General features: G+C 42.9%; 1 protein-coding gene across 4 annotated transcripts in view; it reads left to right on the forward strand.

The window, feature by feature from the left end:
- Positions 1 to 3,275: 3,275 nt before the first annotated feature.
- CLTCL1 (clathrin heavy chain like 1) overlaps positions 3,276 to 26,166 on the forward strand; it is a 56,969-nt gene continuing 34,078 nt past the window's right edge. For all 4 annotated transcript variants that reach the window (XM_060269801.2, XM_035097942.3, XM_060269802.2 and 1 more), the window contains exons 1-6: positions 3,276 to 3,840; positions 17,887 to 18,094; positions 23,557 to 23,825; positions 24,129 to 24,290; positions 24,643 to 24,756; positions 25,673 to 25,846. In XM_060269801.2, the coding sequence (XP_060125784.2) occupies positions 3,799 to 3,840; positions 17,887 to 18,094; positions 23,557 to 23,825; positions 24,129 to 24,290; positions 24,643 to 24,756; positions 25,673 to 25,846 (969 nt within the window). In that variant the 5' untranslated portion in view covers positions 3,276 to 3,798. The remainder of the gene's footprint in view (positions 3,841 to 17,886; positions 18,095 to 23,556; positions 23,826 to 24,128; positions 24,291 to 24,642; positions 24,757 to 25,672; positions 25,847 to 26,166) is intronic.

The raw sequence follows: 26,166 nt of genomic DNA on the forward strand, positions 1-26,166 counted from the left end.
TCACTGCAATTATTGGGAACTAGCTGGCCCGGCCACGCGTTGCTGTGGGTCATCCCTGTGTTTCCCCCCACCCTGTCCCGATCCATGACGTTTCCCACCCCAAAGGGAACCATAGGTCCGTGAGGTCAGCAAACTTAACGAACTACAGTTCCCAATATATTTTGGGGGAGCCATGGCAGTGAAAGTGGTGTAAGAGCACGTTAAAAGTATGGTGTGGATGCAGTTTAAGGGGACTTTCATGATTAAGAGGAGGGGGCAGTTAGCCTCTGGATTAGGAAGACGGCATGTGAAAGACTGACAGCAGTGAAGAGGTGGTGGAACAATCGAGGATGGGGGACGTTCCTACTGCTGGCCTGTCCAAATAGCACCCCAAAAGCATGAGCCAGGACTGAATGAATGACACCCCCCCCAGATCACTTGAAGATCAGGTTTATCTGATGAATTGGGCGCCTGTTGGCCAAAGACTCTGCCACTGTCACAAGGATCAGTGAATCTGTCGGTTTCAGGTTTTATCACTTTATCATTTTTCCCATCTTAGATTCACTTCTCCACATTCCCACATCAGTTTGAGAGATATATACATATTTAAAAGTCCACCTGAAAATCCATCAGCCTTTCAGTGCAAATTTATCTTAATACACACACTTGTCCTCAATTTTGCCTAATATACACTTTTTTTTGCAAAAAAAATATATTGTACGTTATTTTCCCCATTATAGATGCAATTTTAGGCATATGTTACCTGAGTGTAAGCACTTTTGTACACATTACTTGGCTTGAACAATGCCTTGCAAAATTCAGAGAAGTGTGGTTTCGTTTGCATGTTGCTTGGGAACGTTTAAGTAGGTTTGCCTTCAAATTTGAACAGCCAAGGGCAATGGCAACTTACTGCCTCACTTAAGTATGCAGCAGGATTGCAGCTGTAGGCTTGTAGACATGTCTACTCAGATGTCAGTCCCACTGAACTGTATGGGTCTTACTCCCACGTAAGCATTGATGGGATTGCTTACACCGCAATCTTATTCTTTGGAGCAGCATTCTTGTCAAGATACGACAAGCGCCCACTATCTGCAATCTCCGGAAACAATTGAAGACATTTTTGTTCAGACAGGCTTTCCCAGCAGCATAAATGAAAATGAGTATTTACCATAAGTGAGGGTTTTAATCTCGTTTTAAAATTGTTTGTTGTTTTAACCTGTTTTGAACTATCTAATATAGAAGTCACCTTGAGTTGGCAGATAAGAAGGCAGTTAATAAAATGGAGATGATAATAATAAAATAATTGTGATAATAATAGCTGAGAGCCTAGGAACACACAGAATTCTGTGACTTCATTTTTTTCAGAGCAGGAGTGATGATGTCATTTAAAGAACTCTTGTACAACTTTAACAGTCATGGGTTCCCCCAGAGTTTCCTGGGAACTGCAGTTTTTTAAGGGTGCTATTCCTTACAATGCACATGCACCCACAACAAGCTGCAGTCCTGCAGATTCTCCATGAGTGTGAAAGTGGAATAAAAGCAAGTACTGTAAGTAAGGTGATAATGAGACTAGCACAGGGAGCCATGCAAGGGAAAGGAGACAATGAATCAGAGGCTGGAGACTTACTTCCTTTTCTTTGATGGGGTCCTTACTTCATGCTAGCAGTTCAAATGCTATTGTGTATTTGCAAGTGCGTTTGCATGTCTAGTTAACAGCTAATTAAGGTTTTAAGTGGCCGAAAGGTCTTTTGTGTCAGATGTGTCTCACAAGCCCAAAGGATGCAGTCAGGACTGCCAGCACCACTGAGTTCAGCTCGAACAATGCATTCAAGGGAGGGAACGTTCTTTCATAAGTCATGGACTTGTAAAAGGGTCAAAGCGTACAGTATTGGGAAATGATCCAAAATGAATTGGGGAAAAAAGTTTAAAAAACATTTCCCCAAAAACTTTCCCCCCAAAAACAGAGTCCTTTCTGTGGGACATAATTCAGACTGAAATTCCCAGGTGTCAAAAAAGGTGATTTATGTATGCCACTACTGCGGCCCGTTGTTTTGTTAGCCCCAAAATGGAAAACGAACCAAAGAAGAATGGCAACTTAAGTTGACAGAATCTGCACAATTTGCAGGCTTAGAATAAGAGAACAAAAACATACGTTTAGAGAAGATTGGGAAGCATTTGTTGAATATGTGGGAAATAATTGTGTACAGCTGAAAACACTGGCAGCATTAAGATAAATTCAACAGTGTAAATAAGTTTTGATGGATGCAATAATGGAACGCTGAATGGTATAATGGTTTTTGTAAAATATGTAGGGGTTTATGGTGTGTAAAATGAACCATGGAAAGAGAAGAAGGGAAGTCATTGACACCTTAAGGGTGTAAAATGAGTCTTTTAAATTGTAAAACAGAAAATATATATATATATATATATATATATATATATATATATATATATATATATAACCAAACTATACATTCAAGAATTGCACTTATTCCGATCCTAATAAACTGAGTTTAATGCCTCGTGCTATTCTTTGGTGTGTGCATTTGGGTGCGAATAATAACGGATCGGCTGAGCTGCCTGCAATTTTTGGACTCTCTTTGGGGCTATTGGGGTTCCTGAACCCCAACTTTTACCACCACACCACTGTTTGTGATGTCACAATTCGCCTCTCCCCTTCATCTCCTTCCAATCTCACAGCACAATCCTAACCATGGTCCATGGGTGGGTTTTTTTTAAAACTCAGAAATAAATCTCGCTGATATCAGCAAGAGACACGACCCCGTAGTCAACTGTGCCTTGGGGGTGGTTGTGCCGATGCAACATAGCGCTTTACAACAGAGGAAAAGAAGGAGCGAAGGAAAAAGGTCTCTGCCCCGAAGCGCTTTCCATCTCTGCATTAGGAGAGACGCAACGAAAATAGACGGGCTGTGTGACTTGATAACAACTTCGACAAAGCTATTTCAGGCTCCTCAAAGGACGAGCCTCCTTCCAGACTGAGGCGAATAGGCTGGCTATGGGGTGAAGGATGAGCACAATTGTGGGCTCATCAAAGCCACCCTAAGCGGCTGCAGGAAAGGGACCAGACCCTTCTCGCCTTGGGCGGAAGGATACAACTATAGCTTCACCTCAGAAACAAATGCCCCCCTTCTTCAAACTCAGCAACCCCCCCAAACCCCGCCCTTTTCCCCGACACCCCCCTCGAGAAGAAAATGAGCACCGTGCGCGTTTTTTTTTGAGGGGGTGGGAACTTGAAGAACGAAAAAAAAAGAAAACGAGGTTCATAGAGGGGACTATTTGCACTTCGAAGAGACAGAGAGACCCCTTCCTTTGCGCCGCCTTCGCTCCTTTAGCCAGATATCTATTTTCGATTTTATTTTTGTTGGCCTGAGGGGCGGAGGGATTTTCCGAACGGGGTGATAGGGTCCGGGAGCCTGAGACAGAAAAGGGAGCCGGGGGTGATGGAGCAGCGGCGTTCGGAACGGGGGTGAGGGAAGAGTTGGGGGGGGGGGCGGTGACCGGCGCGCCTGCGCAGTCCGCGCCCTCGCCTGCCTGCCTGCCTTCGCGGAGCAGCCAAACCCCCACCTCCCCTTGCGCGCGCGCGCGTGTATATGTGTGTGTGGGGCGCAGGCAGCGGCTCCCTTCTCTGCCGCCGGACCCACAGCGTGCCCCCTCCCTCATCCCCTCCCCTTTCCTTTCCTTTTTAAATTATTATTTAAACCTCAGGAGCCTTCCTGCGCTTCTCTCTCTCTCTTTATTTTTGGGAGCCCCCCCTCTTCTTCCTCTCTGAGAGGGCTGTTTCCCCCCCCCACCCCCACAATGGCTCAGATACTCCCCATAAGATTCCAGGAGCACTTTCAGGTGAGCAACTATTTGGGGGGGGGAAGGGATCACCCCATCTTCCTTTTTCTTCCCCCCTCCACCTCATTTCAGCCTTGAGGGGCGGCTTCGGGTATGGGGAATGGAGGGGAAAGGGTGGGTGGGTGGCTTGCGGCCTAGTGTGGCGGTGGGCTTCCCCCCCCACCACCTGGGGGAGGGGTTTGGATGGGGTTGAGGGGCGGGAAGACTCCTTGGAAAAGGGGCGAGGGGTTCCCCTCTAGGGGGTTGGGATGGGGTTGGGGAGGAGGGCCAGAGTGAATGAATTGTGGGGCAGGCAGGCAGGCATCTCTCGTGTGGTGGGGTTGGGGGGGGGACTCTCCTCTTTCGTTTTTATAACCCTTTATTGTTTGATAACCTTTTATTGTTTCCTTTTTATAACCCTTTATTCATTCCTCCTTCAGGCAGGATAGCGCAAAGCCTGCCCTGGCTTTTAATTTGGCGCTAGGGGAATGGTGGTGGTGGGGAACATATATATATATATATATATATATATATATATATATATATATATATATATATATATAGGGGGTCACACACATGTACACATACGCACATGCATATTGGAAAATCAGAGTCGTGCTCTTCATTTCAATTATTTTGCCCTTGTTGCACCTGATTCTGGCTCGGTGAGGTTTCCTAGATTTTGATGGCAGCCTTTTGCGGGTATTTGTGCAGAGTCACTGGCTGTCTGAATGACTGACTCTCCTCCCCCTCCCCTCCTCTTTTTTTTGGTGTGTATGGAGAGGGAGGCTCCGAGCTGCTTGTCTGCATTACTACACCATAAGGAATATTTGTGGGGAACGGAGTGCCGGGAAGGACATGTTCACGTTAGAGCGTGGAAAACGGGCCGCACCTGCGTCCCTGCATTTCTGGTTGTTGTTTTTTTTCGGCCGATCCATCGGTTGTGGGGTGGTGGCCGCGGCTTGTGTTTGGGAACCTCTGAGCCCTGCAAATGGATCTGCAAGATGGGGAAGGAGTGAGCAAATAGATTGCATCTTGTTCCCGAGAACGGCAGGGCTCTGAAAATTTGTTCCCTTCTACTTCTGTCTCTTCTAGAAGCATTCCTGATGCTACTTTAAAAAACAAGAACACAACGCTACTCGCTTGGAGGATGGGCTGCTTTAAGGAAATTGATCCCAGTCTCAAATAGTGAGGCAAAGACTGCAGATAGTTCTGTGAAAGAACTGCTATTTGGGGTGGGGAGAGGAGAGAGAGATTGCTCTGGATCAAGTATAGGGGGAAGTGTTTGCTTAAGAAAAGGCAGTTTATGGCAGGAATTAAAGGAATTCTCTAAATGAATGAGAGAACAGGAAGTGGACTTGGCAAATGCTCCCTCCTTTACCCCTCCCTTCCCCTCTTAGGACAGAGGCATCCATTTCAAAATGTGAACTGCCTGGTGGCACCATGCCTTCGTTAGTGTTTCGTACTGTGTGTGGAATTTTACATTTCTCTTTTAGTGTTGTTTGAACATCTTCAGTTTCCCCTAGTGAGTGGTATGAGCCAAGTGCTTCATGGTTCCCAGTAACACAAGATGCAGTTGTATTACACACTTGGTCCTATAGACGTTTATCCATATAGCTGAGTAACAGCAACAAAATAACGTAAAAATGAAATTAGGGTGTGGGGAGTAAGCTTAATGACTAAGGGCTTATTAGTCAGGTGCATGTTGACTTGGAAGTAAGTTCCACTGTGTTCAGTGAGACATATGCCTAGCATGGCAGCCTTAAAATTCTCCCAACATTTGTACTCCACATGAGTTAAGGCTCAGATTTGGATTCACAGGAAGTATTAGTTGCACATAAGTATCACATTTCTATTCAGTTTGACTTTCCAGTACAGTAGAGTCCTTAAAACTGCAAATCACTTTAATTCTATAGCTATCTTCAAACTTTCTTTTAAAATTCTTCTGATTTAATTCAATCCCTGTTCTTCAGCTAATCACCTTCCAGATTCCTTTTTCAGTCGATTTCACATTCTGCATAATTTCTTCGGTTTCATTAGCCGCTGGGCTTTCTGGTCCTTCAGCTTCCCAATATTTATTTCAGTTATCTCCCTCTGTTCCTCCAAAGAGTTCCAGATGGTGTATATAGCCCCTTCCCCCTCTCCATTTTATTATCACAGCAAGCCTGTGAGGTGGTTAGACTGAGAGATGGTGGCTGCCACAAGGTCACCCAGTGAAGTACATGACTGAGTACAGTATGGATTTATATTTGGGTTTCCCCAGTCCTAACCTGACTCAACCACTATATTGTACTAGCTGGTACCTGTGCAATGTTTTAACTTAGCTGAACTTGCACAAGCCATAACACCAGCTTGGTCAGTGAGTGATGTAAACATCACTGCCATAAGTGCAATAAAGGATAAGCTGTACTTCAGTTTTGAACATGAGTGACTGCACTAAATACTGATTGGTCGCTGCTGTAACAAGACAGTGTTACGCTGGCATTCCATATATAAAGAAAAAAGGTTCAGACTGGAAATACTGGATTTCTGTATACTGTATTAACTAGACACAAACTGCAGGTATAGTTTTAGAAGGTGGAGTACTGACAGATTGGTGGTGTGTATGGTGTGGGCATCTTTCAGTATCTTTCTTTGCAGGATAAATAACTTAATAAATTTTCTGAATGGGTACTCTGGGTATTCTGTTGTCCTACACAACTTCCTGGGAGACTTTCAGATCTTCTACAAAGTTTTTTTTTGGGGGGGGGGAAGCAGACCAATTTATCATGTGGGCTTTTTAACCTTTTACTTGTGTTTCAACCTTTTACTTGTGTTTCAACAGAAAATGAGATAGCTATTTAAAAATTAAATTTTTAAACTATTTTAATTGGAAGATTTTAATTTTTAATTTAATTTTAATTGGAAGATAATACACTTACTTTTTTTTATAATTATATTTATTGGAATTTTTACAGTAAAAAAAAATACCACACAAAAATACAAAAGCTTAAAAAATAGAAAAGAAATATTAAGAAAAACAAAAGAAAAAGCACAAAAAGAAAAAAAGAGAAAAAAGAAAAGTAATATCTCTAACAATATCTTGTCCCCGACTTCCCCGTCCCTCCCCTCCCGGGTCTATTCCGTATCAAATTTCACAACTTCTTTTTTTTACCCCACACAACAATTTCTATTAAATTTTAAACTACATTACTTTTAACTATTTCTAATAATTTCCTTTAGCCTATAATTTCCCCCTAAAAAGATAAACTATTTCCTGATTCAAATTCTATCCAATCTTATAGCTAAACCTCAAATCCCACCCCCTCCCTCCCCAGGTAGCAGTTTCCCCATTTCCCCGGCCAGCGTCTTCATACTGTCCAATTTCAAGCCTTTTGATCCATCCATTCATCTACTTTATATTCCTTCTTTACCCCACACCCACTCTTAGCCATTCTAAACCACCCCATTCCTCCTTCTTCCCCTTCTGTTGTTTTAATTCTTCCACCAGCCTCCCACCCTCATCTTTATTTCCAGTATCCCCTATTTCCAATCCTCTGTCTGGTCTGCGTCCCCTCACTCTCACTGGGGGGGCAATGGCCAGACTCTTTCCTCCCTCCTCAGTTCCTTTGTTTCTATCTGGGATCTGGTCGCCCTCTCTCACTGGGCAGACCAGGTCCCCGAGTCCATCTTGGTCCTTAGCATCCAAAATCACGTAGGTGGTCAATGCTTCCTCTCTCACAGGTTGCATTGATTTCTCAGTCCATTGCTCCTTATTTTCAGTCCGTTGTTCAATGATTTCTTCTTCTTCCATTTCTAAAATTTCCGTTGGGGATATCTGTTGTTGGTCTTCTTTTAAAGTCTGGATGTTAACTTTGCCATAACGTACTTCCTCTGTCATTTCTCTAATAAAGTCTAAAATATGTTGCAGCTCAACCTCCTCCATTTGTAAGCGGGTTGTTTTGGCTGGCAGCCTTCTTTGTCCTTCTATGTTCCCGTGGGAATTATAACCTGATCCGCCAGAGATGGTGCTGTAGTGTCCAAACTAATTCCTTTGTTTGTTTCCAACCATATTTGTCATTTATAATTCAAACAATCAACTTAAATGTAGTCCAAAATGTAATCCAAAAAAGAGAGATCACAGAATCGCAGCAATTACTCTTTATAAATCCTTATATTATCAACTGGTCGCGGCTTTAGGTTCCTGCCCCCGGTTTCCGGGAGGGGGGTTCTTGATCGCGATATCAAATTAACCAACACAGTCTAAAATGTATATATTCCCCCCCCCTTAGTTCTGCCTTCTAAGGGGGGATACAAGTTCAATTTTCAGGGGGATCCGCGCCCCTTCTCTTCAATCGGCTGCAGGCAAGTTAGTTGTGGCACAGCCTTCCGGGTAGGGGGGGGAACGACCTCCGTTTTTTATTCCCCTCCCAGGTCCAAATTCTTCTTTTAAAAACCAAATTGAATTATCTTACTCACAGTCCAGATCTTAATTTGAAGGTATCTGCCGCTCCTCTGTCTCCGGCTCGGAGCTTCCCGCTACCGGGGTAGCAATGGACCCAAGGCTCCGCCATGTACAGCCTGCTCTCGGAGGCTCCAACGGGGGCTCTCCGGGCGGTTTCCATGGCTTTTTTTGGAGCACTGCTGGGTATCAGCCCCCAGAACGCTCAATCTGGGGATTCTCCGGGAGGTCGCGGCGCCCGCGCGACTCTCCCCCTCCCCGGTAGCGGCGGGTGTCTCGGAGACCGAAACGAACCCCGCCGGCGGCTGATGGCGGCAGACCGGAAGTGGAAGATAATACACTTACAAGCACTCTTAACATAGACACCTGAATCCCTCAAGGTTGTTGTTGTTTTGTTGGACAACTTGGTGCAATATGTAGAGGGCCTTATATCACTCTGTTTGCCTACCTTCTTGAGTTGCAATTCCACAGATGCTTATTGCTTAGCCCACGGATGGGGAACTTGTGGCCCTCCAGATCTTATTGGACTAAAACTCCCATCATCCCTGACCACTGGCCAAGCTGCCCATCTCTGGCTTAGAGATGCTTAGAGGTGCCATTGCCAATCATAATATAAAAAGATGCTATTAGAGTTTTTAAAATCCCTACTGCATATTGCATACAGTATTTTCATATGTAATCATAAGCCATTGCAATATCCAATATATTTTACTATAACATTAACTACAAAAAAATCCCTACTCATTTACTCTGTAACTCAACACTTTAATAACAGAGTTGACAGTCCCCTACTATCTGACATTCTTCACCTCTCTTCACTATTGAAATCTTGCTGGCGATCATATGGGATTTTGCCCATTTAATAAACAAAACAGCAGATAGAACGATAGCCAAGTCAAATATGATCTGGTTTGTCAGCAAAAAGCCAGTAAGTCCTCTCCCAGTCGAGCCTCTTTCCCACACTCAGTGACTTTGTCTGTCCAGGGCAATTACCGGTATATAGACTACTGTTATAGGGGTGTCACTTTGAACTGTCCTAATGTAACTGAATAGTTTGTCTTATGCAATCTTGACAGGAAAATTACGCTTGCTCATTTTGGATAGTTAAGTTTGGTTCTGTATGGTAGAAGAAAACTCTTGACACTCAGCTTTAGGTTGAAAGGAGATAGTCTTTATATATTAATCTCTGCCAATAACTCACAAATCTAAATCCATGATACACTGCCTTATCAGGCCCAAAACTATATATGTATGTTTTCCTGGCTACCTTTGATATTCTGGCTGCTTCGTGGCTGCCCATTTGTTTTGGATAACATAATCCAGTAATAGTCATACTATTTACTAAAGATGCCAACTTCAATAGATTAGCTTTGTCTCATAACAGAAAGGATGACATACCATATGGTACTCAGTTATTGATTTTGAATGGATCCAATCTTCTTCAGATCCATATTGCCCCAAATCTGTGCTCTGTTGAGCAGCTGACCCACAACTTTTGACTGAAAATTTTTTTTTTGAAGTGTATGTGGAGTTCATTGAGTTGGAATTCTGCCCTGGAAGTATTTGCATTTTTGTTTCCAGATCATGGTGTAAGAGGGAAATCAAAGTATTACAGGTGGGGTGGCAACTCCCCACTTGTGCACAATCTATTTGAATGTGACTGCACACATGTGTGGTAACACAAGGCTTGCAAGGAGACCTTCCCCGGAGCCTGAAGAGGACAGAGAAGAGAGAGGGGCTTTGTTTTGGCTGCTCGGCCTACCTGCCTAACAGCTGATGCATGGGAAAGTGCCTGGTGCTGCTGCACTTACCCTGTATGTCAGCTGCTAGGTGGGAAGGCTGAACAGCCTCAACAAAGCCCTGCTGTGCCTCTGGTTTGCGAGGAGACCACCCCCAAAGCCTGGAGAAGACTACCTTGTGAGCCACAAGGACCCTCCTGGGTGTTCCCCACTTACACACATTTTTCTTATGTGCACAGGGCCCCTGATTGTAACCTCCACGTAAGTGGGGAGTCACCTGTAATGTCTATGCTGCTCTTCAATGACTGAAATCAAGTTCCGATTCATTCAAAGGATATAGCATAGGCACGGAGAATGCCACATTACTTTAGTTCGGTTGTGTTGATTTTTAGAGAGTCATGGAGGAGCTAAACCTCCTCAAAAATGAAATGGAAATGTGGAAGAATATCCTGTTCATCTGATTTAAAAAGTTTATGATATTTAATTATTACTTTTGTGAAAGCCTGGCATAATAGCAACTGCATTCCCTGAATTTCTGATGTTTAGATCAGGTAGCCTACCTGTGAGATGAGTTGTCTAAAACATTCCTAAGACAACATGCAAGGTTATGGTCTTAAAGCAAGAACCATGGTGCAAAGCACTTGAAGCATCTTATGACAAAAACGCCATGAGCACACCTACACATTCTTCTAGATGAGTAGATGGCAAATCATTATCTGAATAGAACCCCTCACTGACAGAATAATTTCCTAAGGAGAATGCAGTCGTGCTGAAAGTTAAAGGAGCAGCACCGAGGCTTCAAAACTGACTTCATTGATTTTCTCCATCAGTTCCATCCAGTTGTGCAGGAAAAAATAGCTAGTTGAAGTCCAGGAAATAGTTTTGATTTACCAGTTTTCTGGCAATATTTTCCTCACTAATGGTTGTGTAGTAGCAAACCACTTCCTTGCATGGGCTTTGTTAATAGGTAACAGCCAATGTTAGAAACTGAGATATGAAAACTTGGCCTAAATGGCACTTTAAACATAGGTTATGGGCTCAACAATGGAATATCTAGGTGTGCTTTTCCTTCCCCTGCCCAGCCCCTAATATTCTTAAGAGAGTCTCTTCTCCAGTCTTCAGAGAGTAGCTGTAAGTGGGGAGGCAGAAAAAGGGCTTCCTTTTCTTCAACTCTGCAGTTTTAATCTAAAATCTTAGGTGCAGGACTGCGCCCAGAGCTCAGAAACTGCTTATGCTAATGAAATTCCCTGTCGCAAAATAATAAAATAATAATAATAATAATACCCCACCCATCTGGCTGGGTTTCCCCAGCCACTCTGGGTGGCTTCCAACAAAAGATTAAAATACAATAGTAGTCCTTCAGATATTAAAAGCATCCCTAATCAGGGCTGCCTTCAGATGTCTTCTAAAACTCTGGTAGTTGTTTTTTCCTTTGACATCTGGTGGGAGGGCGTTCCACAGAGCAGACGCCACTACCAAGAAGGCCCTCTGCCTGGTTCCCTGTAACTTCACTTCTCACAGTGAGAGAACCACCAGAAGGCCCTCGGCGCTGGACCTCAGTGTCCACGATGGGGGTGGGGACCTAGAACATTGCACCTAGGATGTGCCTAGAACATTGGGAGTTTTGAACGCTGGTAACAGCTAAGCCATTAACCATGGCTTACTGAACTATCCGGTGAATACAGCCTAAGTGGCCATGCTTTTCTCCAATGGGGAAGAAAACCACAAATGGCTGGCTTAGTGTTACATCTGAACCCATGCTTGTGGTTTGTTTTGCCCAGACAAGCCACATCTGGGAAGTGACCAAGAAACCATTGCTTCCTGATTGTGGTTTGTTAAGGCATAACAAATTGGGGTTTTAACTTAGTGCTAAGGTAACCATTTATGGTATGTATCCCCACTCAAGATGAGAAGTGTGAAGCAGCAGTATTCAGGCTGCATGCACAGGATAGTTCAGTTAATTCCTTGAAGCTGCACACTGAGACAGCCAGTGTGATCCCAAAGTACATGCTTATTTGCATTGCATTCCTATATTATAGGAGTATTTGCTGCCTACCTATCATAATTGCACATAATTCCCACTGGAAATTGGGTATGTGAATAATATAGGAAGGGATAAAATCTGCTTGTATAGAATCTCTTCTTCTGTATTGGGGTGGGGTGGGGGTATTCCTTTCCCTACATATGAACATTAAATACAATAAAAAAACAAAGCAGCAGCCAACACCTTGACTAAAGTGGCCCCTTGTGTACCGCTGTAAATGTAATGTGGCCTCTTCTCCCCCAGTCCCCCCCAGTGTATCTAAAACATAATCTCAAGGAGACTTTGATTCTGTGTTCTTCCTTCATTCAAGCCTCTTCACATTTACTCAGAAAATAAAAGTGCAGTGCTTCTCCTGAAGATGCTCACTCCTTCACTGGGAAGGCTCTGCAAGAGTACAGATTTGGCTGTGAAGACCATTTCTCTGCTACACAATAGTCAAGGGGGTGGTCGTATTTAACCTTCAAGACAGTTTGGCCTTCAAGACTGTGTGGCTTGGTATGTAGGGGAGAATTCCATCCTAATCTGCTAACCATGGCTAAAATGTGCTTGCAAAGGATGGTTTGGGCTACCTGTGATTTTGCGTTACATGTGCTGTAATTCTTGCTAATTGTTGAATCAGAAACTGAAGAGGGAGGTGTGGGAGATGACTAGATATGTCTGGCAACAGGCATAGAGGCTTGAAGAATAGTTGTTCATTCCATCCCCCAGCACAATGACTGATGAGACTTGGCTTGGTCTTTTAGTAAACTTGAAGCCTTGCAAGCCCTTCAGAGGGAATGACCTTTGTTTGGGGGCAGCTTGACAGGCCCTTTTGAGAGTTTAGTTGTCCCCCCACTACCACCCTAGGCAATTGCAGGGGAAAGGAGGTTGCTCAGGCTGTAATAACTAGAGATGCTGTAAAAGGTTGGTTAATTTCTTCACTGGGACCAGGCAATATGTCACATAATAGTGGCAAGCTTTTCACCTCTCCAACAACTCTTCCATCATGCAAGGTGTTACACAAAATAGGGGTGGAGAAAATAAAGAAGCTGTAGTAGAAAAATTGAAGTTGGATGTTGCAGCTTTAAGACCAGTTTTTAGAAGCTCTGTGCATTTTTCAGTTACTTCAGTTGTGGAACACTGTATATTGCTGTGGAATACCTTGGGCAAAAAGGTTCATGACTGAATTGCAAAAAGAAAAGTGTGTACAAGGAAGAAGTGTCCAAATATTTACAGGTCTGTGAAAAGAATAACTATTGCAGTAATTGCTCTCTTTGCAGTTTCCCCTGGGGATTACTTGGCCTTTTATCTATCTTTGTCAGCTAGTGGAATATTGGTAGAGTTACAGAGCTGGTCTGACTACAGAAAAACGTCATTTAATAGGAACACCTGGGGCGGATATAAACTGACCTGCCCAGAACATTGAGCCAGATTAAAAGCCCCCTTAGGGTCTTCAGATTTCCACCTTTCTGAAAATAGCTTATATAGATACCTTCCCATGCTTCCGCCATTGCTACTGAAGAATCTAAGACTCTTCATGTTTGTGAATGTGGAACACAGACCCTGCAGGCATAGCTGTCAAGTTCTCCCTTTTTTTAAGGGGAACTCCCTTATGCTGAATAGGATTCCTCGTGAGAAAAGGGAAAACTTGACAGCTATGCCTGCAGGATCTGATTTTCTCTGCATGGGAATTGTCACCTCTGGTTAGCCCAATTAGGGCTATACAAGCTTGAATGATCTCTGCAGGACTATATGAGATTGAATAATCTCTGCAGATGTAAAGATGGTACAGCAAGTATACTGATGTGTTTGTGGGCAGGACTTGAAAATTCCATGAAAGCTGTACCAGATAAACCATAAGGGTCTGTTTTGATAGCACCCCTTATTTCATACAAAGGTGCAATCAATCTTTTAGTTCTGGAATTATTTCTCTTTTTTTGGGGGGGGTAGATGGTATGCAGAAGGAAACCCACTTTGAATTATAGAAGGGGTAATACAACATTTCTATTAGCTGCTATTTTTATGCCTATTACAAACCGTTTCCAGTCATGTCTCCTGAGAACAGTATGTAAGTGCAGTAAAAACTGCCTGTTGATGTAAGAATGGAACATTGCCATAACTGGATGGCAAATAAATATGGCAAGGGGTAACCTCTTCTTGCTTATTTGGTGTTCCATGATAAAACTTGGAAATACGTTTGTCCCTCTCATCAGTAATCAGTTTGCTTATGTGCTGTATATACACTGCGCTCAAAGCTGCTGACAGAAAGCAGACAAATACAACGAGCACAGTATTTTAGATACTGTTTTTAGGCCACCTTTCATTCCATAGAATCCATGGGCAGTGTATACAAGATATAAAAACAATGCAACTTTAAAACATGTACATTGCAAACAGGACACTAAATTCCGCAGCAGTCATAAAATAAAAGCGAAGCTTTAGATGTAACTCAGATGCATCTTTAACTCATGCTGGAGATTTGGCAAAGAGGGAGGCAGCTGCATTTCAAACACTAGGTAGTTTCACAAGCAGGTTGCCAGCACAGAGAAGGCCTTCTCCTGTGTCACTACACAATAGACTTCACCCCGAGAAGAGACAAGTCATCAGATACCAATGCTTAATTAAGCAGATATGGGAAGAGACACTTCTTCATGTATTTGGGTCCCAAGTCTTGTCATTCAGCTTCAGTTCCCTGGCTCTCAGCATCTGTACAGCTTCTTCTGATATTAGGATCATGTTGGGTGTTGGCAACATATTGATGAACTTATACTTCAAATCCCTGAATGACTTTACCTGGTGGCTTTGTACAGATACTAAACAGCATGGGGGACAAGAGGTAACACTCTGGATTCCACAGCATAAATACCATGGAGTTGAGCAGCAGTTTCACAATGCTACTCTCTGGTTGCAGTCCTACAGAGAGGATCAATTCTCTCAACCCGCAGAGCTGCCCCAGGAGAATACAGTGGTTTCAAACGTCATGAAGAGATCCAGGAGAATCAACAAAGGTTGCACTCCTCCCATCTGTCTCCCAGAACACTTCATGAATTGGGGTGATCAAGGCGCCAAATCCAGATTAAAGTGAGCCTAGATATTCCATGTTTTCTACCGCCCCTTCCACAGAGAGGCATCTCCCCCACCCCCAGGCTCACAATAGCCATATTAAGCATTAGAATACCGACAATATAATATGGACAATTGGAACATTAAAAATTAAATTCAGCAATTAAGAGGTCTAAGGGTAAGATGTATATCCCAGATTGAAGCAAAAGAAAAAGATAAAACAGACAAAATTGAATGAATGAGCTTCCAACCCTAACAAACTGATGGCTCTTCGTAAATCTTTTCTGGGACAATTGTACCAAGGAATGTAATTGAACATCTATGCTATATATATATATAAATCTAATGTGAATATGACAAGCTAAAGCCCAGTCCTTCCTTATCCTACCCTCTCAGTGGGATGTTGGAGAAACTTTTAAAAATTGATTAATACAGCACCTCTAAGATGCTTCCAGCTATTAGTTCCTCTCATTTTTAATGCATGTTTTGCTAGATAATTTTTAAAAGAAATAATCATATTCAAGGGCTTATTGGGTCCTTCAGTTGATGGTTCCTGGTTCACAGTTAACTCTGATCAGAGCTAAATATCTTAAGTAGACAATCTTCAGTAGAAGCTTTTGAGTCTTGTGCTACTGACAAACGTACAATGTCACTGGCTGGTTCCCCATAGCAACATGCTTGAAAATGGTTGTCTTTATTGGGGGAAGGATCATAGCTTAGTTGTTGAGCATCTCCTTTGCATGCAGAAGGTTCTAGGTTCAATCACTGGCATCTCCAGGTAGGGCTGGGGAAGACTCCTTGCCTGAAGCCCCGGAGAGTTGCTGGTACTCAATGTTGGTAGTACTGAGCTAGATCTCCCATGGTTTGACTCTGTACAAGCAGGTTCCTGTCTTTCTAGGACAGGGGTCGGCAAGGTTTTCCAGCTGTGGGCTGGATCATTCCCACGAACGATTGTCCGTGGGCCAGACATGCACAGTGCGATGCCGGAAATCGCGTCTGCATGTCCGCAGCGCCGGAAATTGCTTCTGCACATGCCTGGATGCCGAAAATCGTGCCTGCGCAGAAGCGACTTTCAGCGTCTGGGCATGCGCAGATGCCATTTCCGGCACCACTCGGCGAGTCCCCGCGCCGTGCTGTGCCAGTTTAACGCAGCACGCAGGGGACTTGCTGAGCGGCTTGTGGGCCAGGTAAACGGCCTCTGTGGGCCAGATCTGGCCCATGGGCCGAAGGTTGCCGATGCCTGTTTTTGGGCAAGCCTCTACAGGGTTGCTGACAGAAAACTTAAAGCAAGGAACTTTCCTCTGTCCCATTCACTGAGTGGATTTAAAATGAGGAGTACTGAAGTTGCACACGGGCCACAACGTTCTACTTCCTGTTGGTGCGGATAAACTTGCTTCAGTGTATAGACTTGCTATACACTAAACATGTTGGCATTTATGGCATACAATCCAGCTAATAAAGGCTAGAATAATAAATATGGGGAAGATTAGCACAATAGCTTGGGAACGTAACCCTGCAAAAACATTCTTTCAGCAAGAATGTGAAGGTCGTGTGTTTGAGATGTGCAAGTTGCTATGAAATCTGGAACAAAGCAACTAGATCAAGCGAAACTAGAAATGTTGAACCCTGCTTCAATATTGGGGGAAATGGTACCATGTCATATAGTGTATAACGGAGGGTTTCCATGCCAGAGATGCCAGTGGCTCTGAGTCAACATATATTAACAAACTGCTCTGGTAACTAGGAATCTATTTCCTGAGAGGTGTTGAGACTGTTGAAGCAAAAACAGAATATTGTGGTACCTTAAATAAACAACAAAGATTTAACAAATGAATTGTGTCATCATCTTTCATGGTCTCACATCCACTTCACCAGAGAAGAGCACAAGAAGAGCTCTGCTGGATTACACCAAAAGGCCATCTAGCCCTCCAACCTGTTCTCACAGTGACCTACCAGTTGCTTATGGGAAGCCCACAACCAGGTCCTTCGTGCATTGGATGAAACGGGTGCCAGCCTACAAATATGACCTAATACATTTGTTAAGTATTGAAGGTGCCACAAGACACTGCTTTGTTCTTGTAGGAATTGATTGGATCTGCTCCTTGGTTTGAAGAGATTGTTGACTACTATTTCACATGTAATGTAGCCTTCATTATGTTTACTCAGGATGGGGATAAGATGGAGATAGTAGCCAGGTTTCTGCAACATGCAGTGAGGATTCATGAATGCTATACAACACTGAAGTGTTAGATGAAGGCTGTTTGTTGGTTGGTTGCTTTTTTGGGGGTGAGTGGTTTTTCTGTATTGAACCCTACTGGAATCTTGTACATATGCCAATAAAGGTTTGAGAATCTGACTACTATTTATTTCACTGAGTGCAAGCTATGCATCCCACCTTCAACAGGTTATTAAAAATGTAAATAGTCAGTGGACTGGGTGATATGATGCATAGTGAAGCAGTCCCATGAACACTGCAAATCAGGATATACCTGATCCGTATTCACAAATAGTTTATCTTCCCCCACACCTAATGCAGTAGAGTAGTTCTTAAAGGTTTAAGTGAGCCACACTATGAAGAAACACTCAACTCCATGATCACAGTGAGTTGCCTTCTGATCACAAAGATATATGTAAAACCTGTGTAGTCAACTGCTCCTGATACCACTTTCCCCAGAGAGAAGTGTCTATTCTAGGAATAAACAGTGAAGGCATGATGGCATTTTGCCACATGTGCAGATTTCCCTGCCAAACAGCCCTTGTCTATGGTCATGCAAGGTTTTTACCAATCTTTTTTTTTGCAGCTCCAAAATCTTGGAATTAATCCAGCAAACATTGGATTCAGTACCTTAACAATGGAATCTGATAAATTCATATGTATTCGAGAAAAAGTTGGTGAGCAAGCACAGGTTGTGATCATAGACATGAGCGATCCAACCACTCCTATCAGGCGCCCAATCTCTGCAGAAAGTGCCATCATGAATCCAGCTTCTAAAGTAATTGCTCTGAAAGGTAAGTTTTATTTTCTTTGCATTATTTTGTGAGGATTGCTGTGCAGCAGCGCATGTATTGGTTCTGCTTTGAACCAGTGTGCAGTATATTAAGATTTGGTTGCAATTTGTCAGGGAATGCTGTAAATAATGGGATTGAGTTGTACTAGGATTGAAGTGGCTTGGAAAGTTTGCTTAATTCGCTTGTCAAAGCAAATTATTAAATTAATTTTAAGATGACATTGCTATTGTACAGTAAGCTTTGAATTTGCAGGGCAGTATTGTGGGGCAGCAGGGAAGGGAAGCTTCTACTAAATAAAGCTTGGATTGTGCTGCATGTTTGGCTTAAAGTCCTAAAACTGAAAAAGTAAAGCTTCTGTTGCAGCTAGTCCTAGGAGCTATGTAATCTTCCAGGTGCTGCCTAATCACCATGTAAAAATATCCATACCCAAGCAGATGCAAAAACTCATTGGTGTCTAATATATAAAATGGTTTCACTTTCACTGACTGTGTACTTTCTTTCCTGCATTCTTGTCTTAAAACAGATGGTGAGTTAACTTTGTACTGACACACTTCATGTTTAATAGTATTGGAATGGTCTCATCTCATAAAAAGTACTAAATTCTGCAGGAGGCAATTTGGCATGTCACTTGTAGAGATAATTGTAATCTAGATGCTAAAATTTTGAGTTTGGGCAAACGAAACTATTTATCCTCTGAAACCACTTGTGACTTGATGGTAGTAACTGTACCAATAGATGGTCAAACCCAGTCTTAACCACAGTACAGTTAACTGACAAAATCAAGTCGCAATACTTTTATGAGAGACCTTTGCTGGCATGGTGTCTTGTGTGCTAGTCACTTCTTTTATTTTAAATGTGGTACTTGGTCTTAAAAGTCCATGGCAACGCTCGCAGGGGTCCACGATGCTACTTCAAAAATTGGCTTGCATTGAAAATCTGTGAACAACTCAGAAGTATGTAGGCAGCTGCCACTTAGAATGCCTGAGCTCACCACCTGGTAGCAGAGGGCTGTGAATGAACAACATGGGACTAATAACCCTTGTGTTAACTTTGACATAAGATTCAGTACACACACAGTGCTTTAATTCTAATTGTCTTGGCCCCCTGTGAATCAAGCTCTTAGCCAGAAGAGCTAATATTTTGTGATAGCCCTTGACATAACTACCAAATACACTATTTTGTTGCTATACCACGTGTGCTTGACCCCAGAGATGCAAGAAACAACATAACTTAGTGTCTCATCTCCTCCCTCAACCTCCATCAAGAGCTCTTGCAGCATTACCATGTCGCTTCTCACTTTCTTCTTTAAAAGTCTGTTCAGAAATAAAAGTGTTCAGATAAGTGGCCATGACAGTACCTCTTCAGCACATAATTATTTAGGAGGAGCAGTAGCTGGGTTATAGCTTGCCCAGAAACCTAGTATCCCAACAGAAACGTAGACCGACTTGTATTAAAATGCTGAGGAACCGTTGCTTTAAGAAAAGCACTTAAATGTTCCCTGCAGATGGGAGTGTGGTGCTGGCAAACTAACTGCGTATTATGTCTTTCCTGAAGCTCAAGTTCCTTGTGTGAACAGTGAACATACATTACCAGTCCCTCAGAAATGTAATGCTTCTCAGAACTGTGATGAGAGTATGGTGCGTGCATACAAATTGCATTTCTGGATTGCATGTGGCATTCCTACAGTGATCAAAGCATTATTGTCCTTGTATGGATGTATCCTGTGTTTGTAATGTACCGTGAGAGCACTTCCAGTCATCTATGTTGGTACAGAATGGGGGGACGTAGTACTTATCACAGGGCATTTCCATACACAAAGCATGGGAATGCAAAAAGGCAATTTCATACTGTACTCTTGCAGAGATGTAAAGTGTTCATAAAGCCTGTCCCCCTTCTCCCAAATTTGTCACCTGAGTAGATATCTGGCTTTTAATTAAGATAAGCAATGTAATTAAATGGTTCTTTTTAAAAATAAAAACAACAACAACTTGCTGCTTTATACTTATTATTTTTTTGAGGTGAGAATCCATCGTGGGCAAGCTTCTGTAGTGGGATGTTGACATATGATCAGTTCTGCTGGAAGAAACTTTACTTGAGAGTGGGGGTGAAATTGTTGCATGTTGGTCTTCCCCTAAATTCTGTTGGAGCATTCCAGTCCTAGCAACCTACTTGATCATGAGTGTGCTTGTTAGGGCTCTTCCTGCTCTTGGCATGCTCTCTCCATAACGGTTTTGTGCAAAGAAATTGTAGTTGAAAAAGCCACCATTATCACCAAGTCGGAGGATAGAATCTGCTTGCATCTATCTTGTGGCCCCTTTTGCTGTCTACATCCCCCCCACCCCGGACATGTATGTGTAAATAAACTCCACAACTGCAGGCAACTTTTTATGCATCTGACTTGGGCTCTTGCCCACCAAAGGCTAAACCACAATCTAGCCTTTAAGTATTCCTCCAAGTCTTTGTTTTTGCTGCAAGAGACCAGCACTGCTATCCCTTGAAATTTGACGCATTTCAATTGCTTTTCAGGAATACACTGCTGGAGAGCAAGTGCTTTACAGTACTTTTTTTTGTATTTAAATCTGACAGCATTAGTCGTCTTCACTGTGTTGCTTTAATAGCAGGGCTGCATTTCATAAAGTTAGGAGTTGGCATAGTAATTCAAACATGTGTCAAAGAACCCTGTGAGGAAAATATTCTAAAATTAGGCATAAAATTAGCTTAGGCCAAGAGAACTCCCCCAGCCTCTTCTAGTTGCTTAGAAAAAAACGCTCAAACCCCCCTGTCAAGGTTCAGAGGTTTACTCTGCATGCAGTTGAAATAAAAAGTAAAGGCTGAGGAATGCAATGAGATTCAAGCCTTTCAGGGACACTACACAGAGGTGAAAAAACAAGATTTTGATTGAGTGCGGTGACTCTTTGGCATGCCTGAGGTAAGTTGTAGGAAGAAATATCCTAATGAAATGCACAAACCCCTACCCTGACAACTACTAATTTTTGCCAATCAGGCCCACCTTATAAATTGTAGCTACGGAGACTCTTGGAGAGTAAGGGGAGAATAAAGGGAGCTTGGCACCTTGTACTTGGCACTAATCTTAAGGGACAGAAAATAGCTGCATTTCCTTAAGATGATTTAGAAAAAGCTGCTTCCTCCTGGATCCCTTTTAGCCTGTGTGCAGCAGTCCTGCTCGGCAGCCATAAATTACTCCGGGCAATGGCCCAAGGATATGTTGGCATCCGTCTGTCTCGGGAGACAATGGAGGAGTGCGCCCCTGGGGGTGGGATTAAGCTGTTGGAAGGTTTCAGCACCTGCTGTAGCTGTAGAGACCTATGCAGAAGAGACATGTTTTGTTGCAGCTAGGGCAGGTGAATGCGTCCATCTGTGCTGCTTCACATGCACCATGGTGCGCAAGGATAGCTCTCTTTGTCTTTTGCCATCAGAAGGAAATGGTGCCTCACTACCCTTGCCTATTTATTTGCATTTCCCTTCTGTCTCCTCTCTCTTTTCCTCCACTTACTCCTCTGAATTGAATCCCTTTAGCCTCTGGAGGAAAGTAGTAGCTACCAATCAGTCTTAGCTCTGTATGGGAATCGCTACTCTTTGCTGATCTCGTTAACATTCTAGATCTGCAAAGAAATGGCAATTTGGGGAAGGAATTGTGTGTTTGTGTGATATACGCAAATCTCCTTACTCTTGACACAGATGCTTCCAGGTAATATATGAGGAGATACCCAATTGAGAATTCTCTGCTTGGACTACTGGACGCTGATCTGCTCTAGTGCCAATAGTGTCATACTGCTTGACACCCACCAATAACACTGTGCACCCTGAAAGTTGATTAAAAAAAAAGAAAGATCAAGGATCTGGTTAGTAAATTTTAGTGACATTGTACGTTTGTCAGTTACGCAAGACAAGACTCAAAAGCTTCTGGAGTTTTTAAGCTTACGACAGCAATAAACTGATCACAGTTAACTGTAGAACAAGCCAGTTTTCAAATAACTTTTAGGTTATGCTTCTAAGAAAACAGATATTAAGCAATTAACCCCCCCCCCACCAAGTAGACCTTCATCTGATGGGAATAGCGTTGCTTAATGTCTGCTTCTCAAAATCCTGTCTACTAAATATTGACTTCTGCTTCCTTGGATGCCTAGAGTCACAGGTTGCATCTTTAGGAAACCCAGTGAGTTCTTGTCCTCCTTTTGAAGAAAGGTCATATTTCCTTTTTTGGTTGCCTTACCTGCTGGGTTTCTAATGTCTTACAGATGACACAATGCTACCCTTCACAAGGAACAGAAAATTGCACATAACAGCATTGTTTATGGTGTTAAGCCACTTAGGCTCACACTGGTGTGTTACTGAATGATGACGATGAGTTGAAAAGTAGGACAGTTGGCATCCTGTTCTGAGCAATATTGAAAAATGTCTTTTTTAATATACTGCACTCATAAACAGCCCATTCTGAAATCTACCTTTACTTTTGAAGGGGGGGGCATTTTGCCCCAAAGAATCTTGGGATTTTGAGGCAAAATGCTGAAGGTGAATGTTTGGAGAGTTCACTTCTTGGTTTCCTCATTTGCCACTATGCCATAAACTTCAGTATTCCTACCTACCTTCTCTCTCACCCAACTTTCCTAACGGGGCTTTGTCTTGGAAGACTGGAAGTGAAGTGCAGATATTTACGTTCTACGTGGGGATCCTACACTTCCCTTGAATTCTAAACAAGTTAGCACAAGGCTTAGTGCTAAAAAAATAAGCACCTGATATACTTATGGCCAGACTGAACATAAGAGCCTGTGGCATCAGGCCAGTGGCCCATCTAGTCCAGCATCCTGTTCTCACAGTGGCCAGCATGATGCCTATCCGATGTCTGAAAGCAGGGCCTGAGCGCAACAGCATTTTCCCCTCCTGCAGTTTCCAGCAACTACCGGCGGTAGTATTCAGAGGCATGCTGCCTTCAACAGTGGAGGTAAAATAACCCCTGTGTCTAGCAGCCATTGTTATTGTCATTCTATGTGGATTTGTCTAATCCTCTTTTGAAACTATCCAAGTTGGTAGTCATCACTGCCTCTTACGGGCACTGAAATATATGGGATTGGGTAAATTTCTACTTCATTATTGTCAGAGTTTGGTATCCATGATCCTTCATCCTCTGCTTGCAACGTTCTAAATTATGCTGGATCCACACATGCGGTGCTACAAAGTGGTAAAATGAACTGTGCCACTTCAGCTACAGGTAGGAGAGCTTACAAAAATACGGTTTCCTTCCAATTGCTGGCTGAAGTTGTGCTGCCCAGTTTTTTAAGCACCTCATTCTGCTGCATGTGTAGCTGAGGCTTTTGACTTGGTAGCTTTAGAGATATTTCCAAATGTCTTTCTACAAAAAGATCGTGTTGGAGTACGGATAGCTATTGCTTAACATTTTTGGAGGGCTATGATTCTCTTTGTCTTTCTGTCTTGTATGCCAGCGGGGAAAACACTCCAGATCTTTAACATTGAGATGAAAAGCAAAATGAAAGCACACACGATGGCAGAGGAAGTGATCTTCTGGAAATGGATTTCTGTGAATACCGTTGCCTTAGTGACAGAGACTGCAGTTTATCACTGGAGTATGGAAGGAGACTCACTGCCCCAAAAGATGTTTGACAGGCACGCCAGTCTTGCAGGCTGCCAAATCATCAATTACAGAACCGATGAAAATCAGAAGTGGCTGCTCCTGATAGGAATCTCTGCCCAGGTAAGGAAAGCTATGGAGTGCAGAGGGTACAAAAGCCTGCATTGAAGCACGTGGACTAGAAATTGGGAGACTAGAAGGCAAAACATTTTTGTGACAGCTGAGCTGGAAAGTAGAACTACTGAACATACCGTGAACTTGTAAGCTGTGACATGGGGATGCATCTGTTCTGTTGATTCATCTATTCTGTTGAATCTCTTGATGGGAGGTACAGGATAAGAGGCTCTGAATGGATTAAGAATCTTGACACTTCAGGCTCTTAAGTGCTTGCTGTACGTTTAACGACTGTGATGCTTGCTCCATTAGCAAAATCGTGTGGTTGGTGCCATGCAGCTGTATTCAGTGGATCGAAAAGTTTCCCAGCCTATAGAGGGACATGCAGCAGCCTTCGCAGAATTCAAAATAGAAGGCAATGCCAAGCCCTCCACCCTCTTCTGTTTTGCTGTGCGAAGCCCTGCAGGAGGCAAGGTAAAAGCCTTTTAAACTTGATCATTGTCCTTGTTGCTTACAGCTGCTTTTGGGCATAAGATCCAAGATGATAAACCATTTAAGTGAAGTTCCTCAACCCCTCTGTAATACGAGCTTGCACCAGTGTAGTCTGTGCAAGTCCTTGTGAAAAATCAAGAGATCTTAGCTGCGCGATCGACGTGTCGGACATCCCTGCTATAGAACATTTAAACTTTGTGAAGAATGAAGAAAGCTTAAGAAAAATCCATACCATTATTTTTAACAGTTTTCCATTCTGAGGAACACCTGATTTGAGTGAGCTTTTCTCCTTTCAACTAAACAATTTATTTATAACCCTGTGGTGTTTCCCCAGCTGCATATAATTGAAGTGGGTCAACCTGCTGCTGGAAACCAGCCCTTTGTCAAGAAAGCTGTTGATGTCTTTTTCCCTCCAGAGGCTCAAACGGATTTCCCAGTGGCAATGCAGGTAATTAATTGAGGAGTGTGTTTAAGACTTCCGGTGGCATGGCCCAAGCATATCAAGTGCAGCGGTAGTATTGCATGCCCTTTTTAGCCCATAAACAACTATTGTGTCAGAAAAATATGAACTTTGTTCCAAACGCTTACATGCTGCCTTTCAGGGTGAAGCCCTCCCAAGATGCCTTGCAAAAGATTAGTTGTGTGTGTGTATTCAAGATCATTCAGTGTCCTATACGTAGCAGGGGCTCTTGAATGGAGCTGTATCCAGGCATGATGAACAGGTGCAAGGATGCTGTTTACTCCCACTCTGATGGCAATGTCAGTTGGTAACTCTTAGGCAGCTGACAGCTGGAGCTCTATCCAGACACAATTGAATATAACATTCCAAATTACCATATCGGTGTTTAAATGATACAGAATTGAGTGAGGCCAATGTTTAATGCAATTTGTCTGATTTTATAGCACTGCTGGATGTAACTAGGCTGGATTGGATGCTGTAGTCCTATAAAGCAAGCCAGTCTTAAACTTGAAGGCAATTTAGCCTAATCTGCTTATGACAGGATGGTGGAGGAGGGGTGGAGGCCTGCTGTTCAAAATTGCTGAATATACACAAGCTCTTAGAGTTGCACCTGGAGTGGAACTTCTTTGAATTGAAAGCTGGATCTGAGCTTCTTGCAGCCATAGGGGCTTGCCCAAGGTCTTAAGTGCTTCAGTTTCACAGCTGAACTAGAGATTGACTTGTATTGGTATAAATGCTCAGCTCCCCAGTCTAAAGATAGCAGTAGCTGTTAACAAGTATGAAATAATCCACTTGCACAATAAGTGGAATTTTCGCTGCTGTGCTAGGAAGAAGCTTAAGTTAACTAGTGAATAACTTCTGAACTGTCCTGTTTAACCCTGCCTCTTTCTTGTACATTTGGCAGATTGGAACAAAGCATGGTGTTATCTATCTGATCACAAAATATGGATATATTCATATGTATGACTTGGAATCTGGAGTGTGCATCTACATGAACCGTATTAGTGCAGACACTATCTTTGTAACTGCACCTCATGAACCTACCTCAGGAATTATTGGTGTAAATAAAAAAGGACAGGTAAGGATGATTAGCCATCACTTCAGTGTCTGCTTACTGTAATGCTCTCATTTAGGCTCTGAATCCTGACTGCTTTATAGGATCCAGGTGGCGGCTTTCCTTAAGTCACCACTTAGGTGAAAGAGATGCCGTGTAATGTCCTGAAGCAAGACCTCAAATTCCCAAGCATGCATTCTCTAATTGTCTGGATTACTGCCTGCATTGGAGGTGTCAATGCATGCACACATATGCTAACCTCTTGCTGTTAACAAATCAGATAACTGAGATTAACGTGATAGTTCCTCTATGATCACTGAATAAAACACTGCATCAAGCACAGA

The sequence above is a fragment of the Zootoca vivipara genome, chromosome 16, assembly GCF_965207765.1.
Source record: "Zootoca vivipara chromosome 16, rZooViv2.hap1.1, whole genome shotgun sequence".
In the NCBI taxonomy this organism is placed as follows: domain Eukaryota; kingdom Metazoa; phylum Chordata; class Lepidosauria; order Squamata; family Lacertidae; genus Zootoca; species Zootoca vivipara.